The sequence below is a fragment of the Ambystoma mexicanum genome, chromosome 4q (genome assembly GCF_040938575.1).
Source record: "Ambystoma mexicanum isolate Mex_15411 chromosome 4q, UKY_AmexF1_1, whole genome shotgun sequence".
Taxonomy (NCBI): domain Eukaryota; kingdom Metazoa; phylum Chordata; class Amphibia; order Caudata; family Ambystomatidae; genus Ambystoma; species Ambystoma mexicanum.
Window position 1 is genome coordinate 873,710,781 of NC_090928.1, and position 13,055 is coordinate 873,723,835.

General features: G+C 45.4%; 1 protein-coding gene across 1 annotated transcript in view; it reads left to right on the top strand.

Moving 5' to 3' along the window:
• SRBD1 (S1 RNA binding domain 1) overlaps positions 1-13,055 on the top strand; it is a 1,352,005-nt gene that overhangs the window by 1,202,211 nt on the left and 136,739 nt on the right. Inside the window, exon 20 of the mRNA XM_069608446.1 lies at positions 9,550-9,717. Coding sequence (XP_069464547.1) covers positions 9,550-9,717 — 168 coding nt within the window. The remainder of the gene's footprint in view (positions 1-9,549; positions 9,718-13,055) is intronic.

The window sequence follows — 13,055 nt, forward strand, 5'->3', positions numbered from 1 at the left end:
TGTCTTCCATATTGGACTCTCGCCGTCTTCCTGTTGTACTGCTCTGTACTGCTCTGGACGAGGCCATGGCTGCCACCGATGAAGTGGGTTGGCCTTTGTCTGACCTCCTGGCAAACGAGTCGATGCTGGTTTGCTTGCCTCTACCCCCTTTGGATTTGCTTGGCATTCTTTGCTGGTCGACGTAGCACCGTCTTCCCCCTCCTCCACCTTGTCAGACAGCCCTCCAGGCTTCTTCTCTGGTCTCGCTGCTCAGATGCCGCTATATTGCTCTGTGGGTGGATTGCGCACTTTCACGTCCACCCGCCTCTGCCTGGCGTTATGGGTTGGACTTATTCTCTGCTGGCCGTGGCTTGTCAGTGTCCGAAGTGCATTTGGGGCCCGGGAGACGTGGGCTCCTGTTGCACTCTACTTACTCTGTTTCTCACTGCTTTGCTCTTTGAGTTGGTTGTGTTCTCCCATGCTGTCCTGCCTTATCCATCAACTTCTGTGCACCTTGCATATGACTTTTGTTGCTGGACTTACTCCTGCTGATGCGGTTCAATGCTCATGTGTAGCCCTGTGGGTTGTGTCCCCACGTATCAGACTTATTTGCGTCCATTGATTATTGTCTCAAGGCCAATGGTTGCTTTTGCTTTGTCCTCAGATGAGCCCGAGGGCCTCCTGGTGTTGTCCGCCTCAAGTGCAGGTCAGATCCCACGCATACTCATGTTGCGCTGTCATGTGCTGCTATTTCTCTTCAAGCCTGGGCCACCGTGCCGGTCTCTGGCTCTCTATCACACTGCTCCTGCCCAGCTCCATACTCTCTGCCTACGCGGGGTCGGGATCACCCAGTGCGATGTGGCGAAGGTGTGCACAACCCTCGTGGTACAGTCTGGTGGATACGTCTCTTGATGCGTGGGCCCCCACCCGAGCTGTCAATGATGCCTGGGCCACACACCCAAGTGCCGAAATGTCTTGCGCCCGTTCCGGGCGTTGGTAGCTCTCACCTCTGGGTAGTGGTCCGTACTGCCATCCACCGACGGTTTGGAGTCTGCCTCCCCAGTGGGGGGCTGGGAGGAGTTGCGGATCCTCTGGTCTCCATCTGCGCGTTCCCAGCCTCCCTGCTGGAACCACTCCAGAGCGAGTGGCACTGAGTGTTACGCTCACCTGGCTCCCACAGAGGCGTCGATCTGGACTGGACTGCTGCGGTCTCCACCAATGTGACGCTTAGGGCCAAGATGACGGACTGGACTGGCCCACCTAGCTTCGTTCGCTTGGCCCGTAGGAATATTCTTCTGCAAGTGGAGAAAGGGAATTAACCACCCGTGGAGTTGAGCGTAAATCCCCCCACCCCACTGTTCTCCCCACTGATCACCTTGGATGTTCCCTCTTATAATCTCACCTGATGATTTGAAAAGATGAGCTCTCCGTCCTGCATTGAGCACAGGGGCGTGTAGATAACCAGTTGCTTCACTGGCTCGAAGGAATTGGTGAGTTCCAGGACAATATTGACTCCGATATTCCCGGTAAGACGCCATAAGTATGTAGTTAGTAAGAGTTCAAATGCCTGACTTTCAGTCTTGTCCGATTCCTTGCAGGTTGCAGCTGACCCTACTGAAGAGTTCCTCGTGGCAACCGGTAATGTTCTGGTAACGATTTGTATTATCCAACACAGTTCGATAAAATAATGTCCATATGTAACCTGTTGCTTTCTCCCTTATTCAGGCGCTGAGAGAAAGTATGAAGTCTCGGGGAATAATGCCTCTGCGGTAAAATTAGGTAAGTCTTTTATGGTGAGGAGGGTTCCCCTTGTTAGTCCCTTGTTTCACCTTGCTGTCCTTTTGTTTCCCCTTAGGGGCCGGGGTTCGGCTAGGATGCAGTGGAAGCTGTGCCGACCCGTGAAGAAGAATAGTACCCCCGGTGGTAAAATCAGGTAAGTCTATGGGGGGTATTCCTCTGTGTATTCCCTTGGCTCCCCTTGCTGTTCTTGTCTTCTCCTTAGGTGCCGGAGTGCGGCGGTAACATGCAGGAGGATGCGGTGAAATGTGAAGATGCTGCGAAGGCCGGTGAGTTCAGCGCGGCGCTGCAGCAGGCCTGGCGACGCGCATAAAATAACTTCTTTCTTCCAGCTCGAAGGCGCGATGGATCGGGAATTCAGGTAAGGATCAAAGGTATTGCTCTTGTTCTAACCTTTTCTCCTTCTTTCTCCCTTTTTCTAGGAGCTCCAAACTCGAGGCGGGCGTGGCAGAAGACTGGATGCAGACTTGCAGGCACGGTGAGCGTTACGCTGCTGGATGCAGAATAACGTGAAGCGTGTGCTGCTCTTCGGGCGTGGTTTAAATAGCCTCCAAAGTAGTCCCAGGTAAGTATTCCTCCCCAGCCCCACCCGAGTAAAAAAATAGTCCCTAGGTAAAATAGTCCCTTCCAAGCCTTGTTTGGCTTGGAGCTCTTGCAGCATGGTCTGCATCAGGTAAGCTTGCAGCATGGTCTGCATCAGGTAAGTTTTAATCTATGAGCCTGGTGCCTACGGCGCCAGGACTGACTCTCCATAGGAGCCTGGTGCCATAGGCGCCAGGACTGCACCCAAATAGCCCCTAGCTGGGATTGTTGGGTTTGCTTGGGGTAACTTGATGCCTGCTTCCGGGGTTGCTGGACTTGGTCTGGGTCCCCGGGGGTAGGCATCATGACAGCGAGCACCGGAGCTCGGGAATCTCTACTGGGTTGCTTCCCCTCACTGGCTTCTTCTCCTCTCTTTCTAGCACACCACTAACCCATGCGCGACTCTGGCATCAACGGACACACCGCTGGCGATAAAGTGACCCTTGCCACCTCTAGTCCAAGTCCCCCGGTTTTTCGGGGACAGTGCAGCACTTGTTGTTTCGTCTGGATGCCGCAGCGTCCTTACCGTGTTGGCAGGGGGGAATCAGGCTGCTCAAGAATACCCCAACCTACTCTCCATCAGCCTATTATTGGGTATTTCCAATCTCACCCCATGTCCCCCTCCCCATTTCCAACAAATTCTGAGACTAGCAAGAGGCAACTAAGATCCAAAAGATTACCCATAGGAATAACATGGGGGAAAATAAGGGAAATCTACCATAGAAAGAACTCAACTTGTCCCACTGATAGTTAGGCACGGTCAGGCATTTAATAGTGATTGTGAAGAGCGCGATACAAAATAACACTAGAAACGCGTAAGAAAGGGGACCTTATTTGGGTAAATGTTCAGTTGAAGCTAAAGGTGAGACTTCAACAAAGGAAGTAAAAGTGTGAACGCGAAGGAAGGGAGACAAGCCTGTGAAAAATATTAGAGGTGAACTTTAAATTAAAGGATGAGAGAGAAAAAGTGAAGCACTAAGAAGGTGTTTTTATGAACAAGGATTAATCTGATGAAGATTGAACTGTGGTAAAAGGGGCAAAGTTAAGCCCAGGGCAAAGCTAAGCCCAGGGCACTTGGGTTGCGTGACCTAAAACAGACGGAGCGTGTGAAAGAAGCATGCAAGAGACACAACAGAGAGAAGGAATAAAAGACAGTGCAAGTGTGCATGACAAAGGAAAAGAAATGCATCAAAATTGTGCAGGAAGCACCTGAAGGTAAAAAAGTGTAAAAGAAAGCAAGAGTATGGAACAATGAGGGGCAAAGGATCAGAGTGGTCGTGCTGAAGAAAAGCAAAATGGCTGGCGTTTTCGAAAAGCCTCTGATTCTACCCCATGAGAGGATTGCGATCTGAATGACACCTGGCCTAGTAGGATCGTTGTCCGTCCTCCCTTTGTTCCCCCCCCCCTTGCCTCGGTACGCCTTGAAACACTTGTGTATAGGCGCGTTATAAATGCCATCTCACATCATATCATAGAATGTAATAAAGACTATATATAAAAAAAGGCACGTCCTTACCAGCTCAGCTTGTGTTTGGAACTAGAGGAGCCTAAGCTTGGGTAAGGGTGCCCTGAGAAACCTAAAAGGAACTGTGATAAATTTTGTGTTGTGTTGAAAGCTGGAAGAGGCCTGAGCCTGGGGAAGGGAACCCTGAGAGGCCTATTGAGGAAAGCAAAGTGCATCCTGATAAAACTGACTTTGTGTTTGAAAGCTGGACAGGGCCTTAGCTTGGGGAAGGGAATCCTAAGAGGCCCAACCAAGTTGGAGAATTATTGGTTTTCTTTATAGTGTTGAAAGTATTGAAGTGTGGGGAAGGGAACCCCAAGGAGAAGGGAACCCAGAGGGGCTTCAAGAGGAACTGTTACGTTTCTTTTGTGACTTTTGAAACCTTGAATAAGTTGAAGCTTGGGGAAGGGAACCCCAAGGAACTCAAAGACACTGAAGGTATTTGAAATCACTATAAGGGCCTGTGGAGAAGGTCTTTCGAACAGCCCTGTTGATTTAACTCATTTTTGTGATGTTGACCAAATTGCACCTGGTGAGAAGAGCATCTGAAACCAACTTTGGTTTCCCATTTTTTGTTGAACCACTATTTTCCTTTTCGAAAGACATCCTATCACATTTTTGTAAAGAGTGAGGGCAAGCATAGGTTTAGACACAGATGGACTTTTATTTTGGACTTCTAGACCACGACGGCCATTAGAAACATCAGTTAAGGAAACTATCCCTTTAGAGTTAGGGCCAGTCGGGCATTACACCAACCCAGGAACCTTAGTAAATAAAGGTTTTAAAGCAAATACCTTTGAGTCTGTGTCTCTCTTGATATCATACCTGTCTCACAGGATCCAATGTGGAGCTGGGAAGCTCAGGAACCCTCTTTGAATAATGGGCAGGCTGATGAATCAGAGGTTGGAAAAGAACCTGCAATGGTCGGCCAGGTCTTTAGGGGAAGGGTATGTGATGAATCCTGCAGCGTGATAAAAGAATCCCAGCCAGGGTCTCCTCCCATGTGGGCAGCGAAAGTCAGTTGTAACCTGATCCCAACCCTGCGGTGGTGTTAGGAGGGAGGATCACATGGGGGAGAAGGCTATCAAGGGAAGCTGGTGATTCAAGTCAGGAGAGACGCAGTATTCCTCCTATTTCAAAGATGGGATTCCCATAGTGCCTGAATATTTAATGCCATGCTGCCACAGTAAAGCCTCCCCTCCCGATCTTTCCCAAGGTATCGAGAATATGAACTCTCTTTGTAAATATGGAATTTATGTGTATGAGAGTCATGGAATCGATATTTCTACTTTTAGTAGTAATGATTCTTCATGGGGTTCAGGTTACCGACCTAAGAGAAGATCTATGTGTCCTTTAAATTCTTCTCTTAAACATATGTCTTAGAAATCCCCTAAGCAATATGAATTAACGAAAGTTAAAACACCTAGGAACATTATGGACTTCATATTGCTCCTATTACTGACACAAAGAAGAGGGATCAAGATTTCGTAAAGTGTGAGGTGTGGTCTAGTTATCCCAATAACCCACACCTGAGCAGGACCTTTAAACATTTAAAGGCCTGTCAGGTGTGAGCCAAAAGGAGACAGCAGGGGAAGCAGCTGAACGAAGCAGGGACTGAAGCTGCTGCTGTAGCAACAGCGGGACGACGTGCGGAGAGCCTTGATGAGGTTGGAATCCTTTTAGCATGCAGAGGAAATGCAGGAAGCAGTATTGGTGCTGGTGACCCCGAAGGAGAGAGAAGCTCCATGCATCCTACAACCTGCGCTGGTGTATGGTGTTCACTGGTCAGCGGTCAGGGTTGTGCAGGCGTTTGTGACGGTCAGTGCGAGCCGTGGTATGCTGGCGGGCACTGTCAAACTCTGCAGAAGTCCCATAGAACGAGTAAGTTGAGTCAGCATGTCAGAAGGAGACGCCAGGAAAGACGAGTGAGTTGGCCTAATGCAGGTGAACCCGGGGCGCACCAAGGCGAGATTGCTGAATGCTTTTGAATACCGAACAGTTGAATGTAAGAAAATTGGGTGCAACTCTCCTGTTATGAGATGTCAGATTAGATTATTGTAACGCGCATTGCCAAAGCCAAACTGAGGAATATCCATTAAAGGAATATTTTTGTCTACATTGCCCAAGCAAAAGAGTGAAAATAATAAACCAAAGGAGATATAATTTTCCTGAAGATGGATGTATACAAAGGTAACATCTTAACATGCAAAGCAAAACCAAGCTGAAAGTGACATCAAGGCATGTTGAATTCACTAATCCCATATCAAGATACCTCGAGGGAGGGAGTTATAAACCACATAATCAACAGCCAAGAGTTTATGTTAAAGAAAGTCAGATACCGCAGAAGAAAATCCCTCCTTGTAACAAGGAACAAGGGGCAGAGAAGTATAAACCTGCATTGCTTATGGCAAATAGATCAATGTAAAAACTGTTGTCCTTTTGTGTTGCATGTTGAAGAAAGAAACGGTATGCCAATTGTGTAAACAAGCCTTATCACAGAATGCAAGTTGTAGAAATAAGAGTTTTGTTTATCCTGGCAGGAGAGTAACCCAGGGGAGGGACAATTAGTAGTAGTCCTTTTTTTCATGTTTTATTTTCATTTTGCTTATAACAACAAAACATGAAATAACAAAGAAATTTGTAGCAAAAACTATATACATAATTACAAACACATAAATACCCCCTCACCCCCCCTTACAGATGCCAGGTACACATCATATAATATGAAATTGTCAGAATCAATACAATGTCAGAAATTTGCCCCAAATTTTCATAAACAACCCATTCTTGCCTTGTTTCCTATATATACATTTTTCCACATACGCCAGATCAAGCATTTCTTTCAACCAGTCCTCTTTTTTTAAAGAAATGTCGGATTTCCAATTCCTAAGGATGATTTTTTCCCCATCATGGCTTCCCTAAATAACCACTTCTTTTGGCTTTGAGTGAGTATATCTAAGGTAGCATAATTTCCCAGTATTAATGTCTCAAAATCAAGACCTATCGGTTCATCCAAGACCTTTTCCATCACCACACCAATCTCATTCCAAAATTCACACACCTTCCTACAATCCCACACATAATTAGTAGTAGTCCTGTCAGGCGAGTGGACCAGGAAGAAGATAACTTGAAGTCTAATGAATGTGGTAGAAGGTTGTGACAGAAAAGAAGTGCCAATTTCATTATCGTGTTTGATGAACTATGACAGAAAAGAAATGTCAAGTCCGTTATTGTGCGTGATGAACTGTGGTATAACCATCCTGACTAAGAAGCGGTTTCTATGGAGGAAATATTGTTTGATCTTCAGATAAGTTGTTTTGACCTTTGACTGGAAGCGTGAAGAAAAATTAAAGTCGCTTTACCAAGTGAAGAATATATTGAAGGAAGAGAACTTTTATTTCTACTTGGAGTGAAAGTAGATGAAGATAAATCACCAAATGATTTCTGTATGTTTTTGTTATGTGTATTAGTGTGAGGTACAGATTTTGGACATTAGGTCAATTTCCTTTAGCTTTTGTTTCTTAGGTAGGGAAACCTCTGTTAAGCTAGGGAAAGATAGGCATTTGTCCCACCCCTTTATTATTTAATAAAATGGTGACTTGTGACAAACGTATCCCTAAATGTTCGTATTGCATGTCTGACTCCTCACAGTTGCCAATTCCACCTGCAGAGCCTCAACCACTTCCAACTGTGTAGCCTCCACATACCCCTCGTACTCCTACACCTGCTGCTTCTCATCCTACAACTGCCCCCCGTCAACAGGAGGCACACTCTCTTTCACAGGACATTATGTCTGCACTACAGACTATTGTGTTGAATTGCAGCACATGGTACCGTTGGTCCCACCAGCTCCACGTTAGTCGCATGCTCCCCGGGCTCCTCCTAGATGCCACAGTTGCTTTCACTATTGGCTCTTCGCCGACCTGCTGAGTCCCCTGATTCAGAGATCGAAGATGACAACTCTCAGGGTGGTGTGGTGCTTCTATTCATGCTACAGCTCAGTTTTATTAACTTGTTCATGCGAATGGCAAACCTGATGATCCACCTGCTGACAAGAGTACTTTGCACTCTTTCATGTCCAAGACTGCTAGGATTTTTGATCTTCTCCCAAAGGAGCAGAGAATGGCACGGAAGACGGCCGTCTCTATCCCTGTATTTGATGGCATCTGGGAGGATGGCCTATCAAGGAAGAGCCCCTTCACGACCCCTCTGAAAAAGGGCAGGGTTGAGAAGAAGTACCGGGCCCCCAATTGCCTTTGAACCCAGCCTATTCTATATTCTGTTGTATCTGTGGCCACTGCAACCGCCCGCCCAACCCTTCTTCACAATGTGCTATTCCACTGGATAAGGAAGGCAACTGGAGGCTTTTGGCAAGCATATTGTTTCCATTGCAGCCACTACTATTAAAACTGCTAATTTCTTGGCCAGTCTGTCTAACTACGACAGACAGTTGTGGTTCAAAATGGGCTCTGTCCTGGATTTCTTGCCGGATGACAAAAAAGACGAGGTGTTTAAACTTCTTCAGGAAGGCAAGGCTGTCTATGTGAATGCCATCTAGTTTACTGTGGACATTGCTGAAACTGATTTCCGTCTGATGGTCAACTGTCTGGTGCTGCTTCAACAGGGATGGTTGAAGTCTTCCAACTTTTTGTCTGAAGTGTAGTGGATAGGCCTAACAGAGAGGACCTCTTCAGGAAGGTCGACTACACGCTACAGGCCATCAAGAATGAGACTGATACGTTCAGGTCTCTGGGTACCCTGCAGCAACACTGACAGTCCTTTGGTTCTGGAAAGTCGCAGTTTTCCATATGCAGCAGGGACTAGAGGCCATCTTAACTGTCACATTCATATGGATCTTCCACCTATCCATCCGGTGACCACCCACAGGGGAGGAAACCGACTTTGGCGCAGCTCCTTCCAATCTAGGGGTGAAGCCGGTAAGCAGGCCTGACCAGTCTGCAGACTAGTCCCCACTTCCATTTCCCCGTGCGAAGGTGCAATTTTTCCAGTTCCTCGCTGAGTAGTCGAACATCACCACAGACAAGTGGGTCCTGTCCTTACTCCAAGACAGACACACCCTGCAATTTCAAAGCCTACTGCCCAACAGTCCTCCAGCCACAAAGGTAGAAAACCTTCTTTCAATGCTTTGTCAGGGACTCCGAGCTCCATCATCTGTTCGCATCAGAGCCAGTAACATAGAGAGAAGGGTTTTTAAAAGTATATATTTCTCACCTGCTAGAATACATTCAGTCATTAAGCTTCCCCATTTTAATAGCTCGGATCAAGATAAGATGAAGTATTCAGCAGCACAATTGATTAGCAGCTTTGTTATTTTTCCATGTAAGCAGTGACATACTTTGTCGCGCCTTGAAACACTTGTGTATGGGCGCATTATAAATGCCATATCATATGGATAATTATTTCTAAAATTACATCTTAAATTTGCCAAAGTCTTTAAAGACATTGTTTGATTCTCATTCTTTATCATGCTTATATGGACTGATTTATTTACTAAAAATGGCTGTATGAAATAAATAATACTTACCATGCATAATTGTTTTGGTTTTGTCTTTAAACAAAGTGATTGAGAGAATGCGTAAGGAGTTAATATTTTCCCATGGATTAGGCTACTGTTGTGTGTCGTCATACCATTTAATGTTTAAGATGTGTCCTTTACTTTTCAACAGCAATCAACAGAATAATCTCTCACAAGGTGCCCCTGCGCTAAAAACAGGTGTTGGCACTAAAGCAAGCACTGTTAAGAAGAAGGGCAAAGCAGCCGCCACCACTGTACAGAAGCCAAATCCTTTGGACCAAACTTGTATCCACCCAGAGTCCTACGATATTGCAATGAGGTAAGAGAGTATTCCAGGGGAGACCACCTGAAGCAAATGTGTGGACATGTAGACGAGGCGAAACACATTTTACAACAATTCTACTAAATGCATTTGCAGTATTATGTGGAGATCTGTAAAAACACTGCCTTGCGTCCTGCTGCTTATACATGCTTGTCTTGGTGAAAAAAGTGGAACCTAGGTAACTTTAGAGGAGTTTCTTCTTCTACTAGCTAAAATGTAATTTCGGCAGTACTCCCTAAATATATAAAGCCTGTTTTCACATTGTTCTTGAAGTATAACACTTCAATGTCATAATACTATAATTTAGCACTGAAGTGGGATGGTAAAATGTGGTTACCTCTGATGTAAATAATCATATTATACAGTCATACTTTTTTAATGAGAGAATCATTTTTGGTTTGGTAATATTTCCTATATAAAGCGTAAAGGGGGATTGAAAAAACACATTTGTATTAATGTACACTGGGGAGCCCTTCATCTGCTGATGCCTAAATGGCAGGTGGGATCCTACTTTCTCCAGTGTCGCATTGCATAACTTTCGAGATTTAAATCATTTGACTTGCTTTTTGATATGTTGACTGGTTTGTGGTATTTCAGTAGATTTTCCGTCCACACTTTACTTGACAGAGCAGTTGATATGGAGGTTCTCTTATTGGGAAAGGTGATCTGGTGCCAGTACATGACACACTGAGTTCACAAATATTTAACACGTTTTGTTGGGTTTAGGTATAGCAGAAACTCTCACCCCGTCCTCCATCGGTACTGATAGATCCTCAGCGTGGATCAAATGAATCTTTTTCCTTGGGCAAGGAGTGAGGGTGACTGCATGTGACTCTTCAAATACTGCATGATTGAGGACATCCATCTTAGGAAGTTCTAGGAGACACCCCTCAAATTACTGTCCTCATGCCACCTCTTTCTTCCAACCTGAAAATAGGATGTGTGTGACAATGAAGGTAAAACGGAGCAGGGGGGTGGGGGGGGGGTGTTCTCAAAGGACTTGGGACAATCATTGAGTGTTCAATGCATATCATACACATTGGACTACTCCAGGTTTTCCTGAACACGTACAAGAAAAACCTGCATGGTTACGTGGAGCATATTTCCACAAAGGAAACGATGTGTGCCAGAATCCAGGCTTTGCTGGTAAGCTATTTGTTCTAAGCATGTCCACTGTCAGCAATATGTATGTCACTCATGCATTGGTGTAAGGAGGGAACATCCTTTTTGAGAAAACGAACACCAGATTTGTTTCCTCTGAAGCAATATTTTCACAGAGCCCATGCCTCCTTCCTAATACATTCTACAATTCAAACTAATTTTTGGTCTCCTAAATTTGATGCCATATGTTTGTGAATAGCCGCAAATGTATGGTGTTGGAGGTATCTGCCTAGTGCACCATGCATACCTACATTGCACCCATTGTGATGGACAGAGGCCGAGGTGACCAGAGGCTGCTGGAGTTCCCTCCAGGTTTATCTTGAGTGCAGAGTCCACAGGGCACAGATGTGACTTGAATTCAAACATAAGCCGAGTAGAGACACACATGTGCCGTACGTTCACAGCTATGTATTGTGAACCAGGCCTTAAGAATATTAAGTGCCAAGAATATTAAGTGTCTCTTGTCTATACGCACTAAATGCCTTTTTAATGGGCAGACTCAGTTTGAATGCATGACACTAGTTAATAAGGTAAGAGGCGTGTCACATTTGAACAAGAGGCACAATTCTAGCGCCAATAAAATATAGTGATGAAGTGTATCAGATAAATTAACACACAATGTCAATGCAACAGTTTTGGCTTTTGTGTAGGCGTGGGAAATGCATTTGCCAGGCACTGCCATAGTGTTAACTGGCCATCAATGGTAGCAGCTGCAAAATGGTGCGAGTAACTGGGCATATAATAGCAGTCTCTGGCAAATGTCTAAAACTTACTCGCAAACCAAAACTGTTGGCTTAACCAATGCTTGCTTGTTTGTAACAGGATTTCGGTGAAGGACATGCATAGTGCTAATATATCGAGTGGCTGAAGGCAGACCAGTAGCGTGTTTACAACTCCAATGAAGTCACTCATTCTCAGAAGATTGCTTTGAAAAAGCACTGGCAGGCACTTTAAGCACACAGTTTGATGGTAAGGCTTGATAAGAGATTTTAGGAGGATGTGTTTTGGTTGGGGAGAGGCAGGCAGTGGGTGGGAATGGCCATAAGGATTAGCATGGCCATGAGCAGTCAATGGGTGGGTAAATAATCAAACAACACCTACGCGCTTTGTGTCCCTCCTCATATGCCATTTTTCCTTAGCTGTACTCTAATGCAATAGTTTCAGCTTATAGGTGGCGCTTTAGCACCACCAAATACCAGATTGGTGGTCATGCAGAAAAATCAATGTGCGTGATTCAACATGCTGACCATTGGGGAGGTCCTGTTGTTTATGGGCCTAGCAGCCAGGACACCGTTCCATGCTTGCTCTATCCCATGCTTCTGGTGTGAAATTAGAGCTCCTTGTAGTTGAGACCGGAGATGCGGGTGAATCGGACTGCGACATTCCCCTGGCCACTAGACCTGCCTAATTTGGATGCTGGATGTGTTTGAGGCAGGCCTTTTCCTGGAGTACCATGTGTAGCAGGGTAGTATGCTGTGACGGTTGAAGGAAGTAAGAACGATATCCTTGGGCTCTGACAAATCTAGTCAGTGGGCTTGCACTCTAAGGATGCCAGCATAAGCTCTGTGAAGACCCAGAGCGGATTCTCAGCGAAACTAACAGTTAGAGTTCAATGCAGGAGTTCACATCATTTGCACAGACCCCAACTGACACCGTGACAACCCTTCACTCTGTAAGGAGTGGGGGCAGTGATTGAAGACTATCTGAAACCCCTAATCTTCCTGGTCTCCAGACATCTGCCTCATGTTGCTGCTGCAGTTGGGATTGATTGTAAAAATGTGCCTTTTAACTTTTGCAAAGTTCATTTGTTACCAGTCTTTGTCCAGACCCAAATTGCCATTTTCAGAACGTAGTGACATTAAGTGAGACATTGTGCATGTTCCTATCATTTCTTTAGTTCTCTAAAATGTGGACCTTCGTTTGAGCAGCAGGAGTGCCAAGTTGTTCTTTTGCCACTTTATATTCTGTAGATTGCTGGTCTCACTTGTACTCGCAATCCCGATTAGCTTTTTCTATGTGAAACTTTGTTTTGTTGAACCGTTTTACCTATTAATTATATTTGCTTCATGTTGATGATTCCTCTGGAAGTGAGGAAGGGTTCACCCTTATTAAATGTGATCTGTTTGTAAAAGTCCTACTGTGTTTGCTTTTGGTGCACACCCAAAACACTACTT